The following is a 2,983-nucleotide window of genomic DNA, read 5'->3' as shown; positions in this document are numbered from 1 at the left end:
GATGGGGGTGTGTGTGTGTGTGTGTGTGTGTGTGTGTGTGTGTGTGTGTGTGTGTGTGTGTGTGTGTGTGTGTGTGTGTGTGTATCATTATATAATACTCACTTGTTAAATAATTTGGGAGCTCTGATTCAGATGTTAGTTTTAAACTGCATTACATATTGTTCAGATATTTTTAGGATGCTGACCCCGGAAAATAAACTGATTTTTCCTCTACTTTTAGATGGTCCGGTAGTCTATGCGGCATACTTAAAAACGGAGCACAGTGATGAAAATATTAAATTCTGGATGGCGTGTGAAACCTATAAGAAAGTTGCCTCACAGAGGAGCAGAACTTCTAGGGCCAAGAAGCTTTATAGGACTTACATCCAGCCACAGTCCCCTAGAGAGGTAACCACACCTGACAATGCCGCAACCAGAAATCAATACACCCCAGGAAAGCGTTAGTGTCTGTCAAGCACACGTATGTGCCAGCACTTTACATCCAGTACCTCCTACAGTGCTATGTAGTCAGTACTGTTAACCTTATTTTACAGATAAGAAACCTGAGAATCTGAGAAGTTAATTTAACTTCTTCAGTGTCACACAGCAGTTAAGTAGGAAAGTTAGCCCTGTCTGGCTCCAAAGCCTCTCCTCATTAAGTTATCTTAATTCCCAGGAAAGTGAAAAAAAAGAAGTCCTTGTAAGAAGAATTGACTCTGCTACAAGAAACAACAGATAGCATAGACGTGGTGACTTCCCCAGTGGGGGTGGGCAAAGTGTGCCATCACTGCTCACCTTAGTTTAAAACCAGCAAACCCAGCAAACATTCACACCGACATTCCTGCCAATCACTTACAACTGGAGAAAGGAAATAAAGAGTCATGAATGAAACGGACATCCTGAGACTTCTCCTGGTGGAGAGAAAACGAGGAATGAAAATTCTGGTCAAGAGGATAAGGGTAGAGGGTGGTTTATGAGATTCCTGTCTTTCAGGAGAGCCCAACATTATTGACTTGTTCCTCAAAACTCTTGTCTGGAAAATACTTGGTTTATTGAATAACCACTTCTCTCCTCTATTTCTCCACTTCTCTTCACTTTCTTCCCATTTCAGGGCATAGTCAGTTAAATCAACGTTCATGACTGTTAAGGACGATAAACTTCAAAAGAGCCCCAATTTCCCTTTTCTTTAAAAGAGGCCTCCATACCATAAACTCCTTGCTTACAGACTCCACTAACAAACCACTTGCATCTGCCTAAGGAAGCAACGGTTTCTGGTATTTCCCTGGTCTTGGCCCTCATGTTTTGTGGGGGGGGTTTTTTGGTTGTTTTTTTTTAATCTGGGATGTGGAGTTGGATGTTTACTTTTTCAAAAGCAAGTAGCTTATCTCTTATCAGTCTTTTAAGATACCAATGAAACTGCAAACAAAATTACCCTATTCCACTGAAAAGGAGAGGAGGAAAAAAATTAAACCTTTCCATTCCATTTTCATCTTCAATTATGCCTACTTATGTTCTACATGTAATTTCACTTTTCAGATTAACATTGACAGTTCGACAAGAGAAACCATCATCAAGAATATTCAAGAACCCACTCAAACGTGTTTTGAAGAGGCTCAAAAAATAGTGCATATGAACATGGAAAGGGATTCCTATCCCAGGTTTCTAAAGTCAGAAATGTACCAGAAACTTCTGAAGACTATTCAACCCAACAACAATTCTTGACCACCACTCAAAAGTTTAAATTGAAGATGGTACACTGAAAGTCCTGGCTTTGTGCTTTTAATATAAAAAAATTTAAAAAACTCTGGGCTTCCCAGCCTGTGCTCCGCAACGGGAGAGGCCGCAGCAGAGGGAGGCCCGCGTACCCCCCAAAAAAAAAAAAAAAAAAAAGAGTAAATAAGAGAAAGTGTTTGCTATACCATATTAAGTATGAAAGATTGATACAAAATTTCTTTCGTTGTATAATGCCAATAAGGTAATTTAAGAGTGTGTCTGTATTTGTGAAATGAATACTCTTTAGGTAGAAAGTTAAACATGAACAAAGGACTGAAAGAGTGAAAGGAAATATATCAAGTTGTTAACACATTTCTGTATTTAAGTTGCTTTTATAATAATACAGCAAAAAGAAGTTAGGAGAAAAACCAGAAATGATTAATATCATACAAGCCAAACCAGAGAATTTCAATAAAACAGACTTATTTTAAAACTTCACACAGAGGCTGGTAGAATTATGGAATTCATTTTCCCCAGTGGTACATATTAAAAATAAAATGGATTTAACATAGTTTTAGACACTTGCCTGGTGGCAGACTGCCACACAGCCCATTTTAAGGATTTAATGCATGCCATGAGCCTTGCCGCCTTGCAGAAAACAATCCTGGAACAGGTGGGCCACCATTCTGACTGGCACAAGAGGAATGTCATGCTTCCTTTCTATTTACATCAAGATACCAGCATGTGTCACCTTGTGTGTCACAGAAATACTAATTTCAGTGACTAATTCGTAAAGAACACACTAGGGAGTCCCCAAGGCACCACTCTCATTCTTCAAGGAAAAAGCGTACACTATGTGTGACATAAGCCTAGTTCTTCCATCTTCTCAGTTTGATGAGCAATTCTCCCGTTTATCGCTATTACTCTGCTCAAGCAGAATCACGGTCCCTGGAGCGCTAGTGCTCAGAAAGGAGCATCACTGAAAACCTCAGCACGGGCCGCACTGGGCTGCATCGCCTAATTTGGAAAAGGCTTCCCCACCTTGTAATCCCCTTGTTGTATGAGTCAACAGAAATTCTAAAGTGAGCAATTCAGTTCTGACTTAAATAATTGCTCGGATTCCTGGAACACTTTCTTTTTCTTAGAAATTTATTTAATTTATTTATTTGTTTTGGCTGCATTGGGTCTCCGTTGCTGAGCGCGGGCTTTCTCTAGTTGCGGCGAGCGGGGGCTGCTCTTCATTGCGGTGCGCAGGCTTCTCATTGCGGTGGCTTCCCCTGTTGCGGAGCAC

At 40.4% G+C, this 2,983-nt stretch overlaps 1 protein-coding gene and 1 long non-coding RNA gene across 13 annotated transcripts in view; one reads left to right on the top strand and one right to left on the bottom strand.

Moving 5' to 3' along the window:
• LOC102978784 (regulator of G protein signaling 13) overlaps positions 1–1,739 on the top strand; it is a 16,623-nt gene extending 14,884 nt beyond the window's left edge. The window contains exons 3-4 of the mRNA XM_007114526.3: positions 221–387; positions 1,516–1,739. Coding sequence (XP_007114588.2) covers positions 221–387; positions 1,516–1,701 — 353 coding nt within the window. The 3' untranslated portion in view covers positions 1,702–1,739. The remainder of the gene's footprint in view (positions 1–220; positions 388–1,515) is intronic.
• The window catches only part of LOC112066691 (uncharacterized), a 330,402-nt gene that overhangs the window by 157,301 nt on the left and 170,118 nt on the right, over positions 1–2,983 (bottom strand). The gene's annotated exons all lie outside the window — the stretch shown is intronic.

Source organism: Physeter macrocephalus, chromosome 4 (assembly GCF_002837175.3).
Source record: "Physeter macrocephalus isolate SW-GA chromosome 4, ASM283717v5, whole genome shotgun sequence".
Lineage (NCBI taxonomy): Eukaryota > Metazoa > Chordata > Mammalia > Artiodactyla > Physeteridae > Physeter > Physeter macrocephalus.
This window is presented reverse-complemented; position numbering and strand designations above follow the sequence as displayed.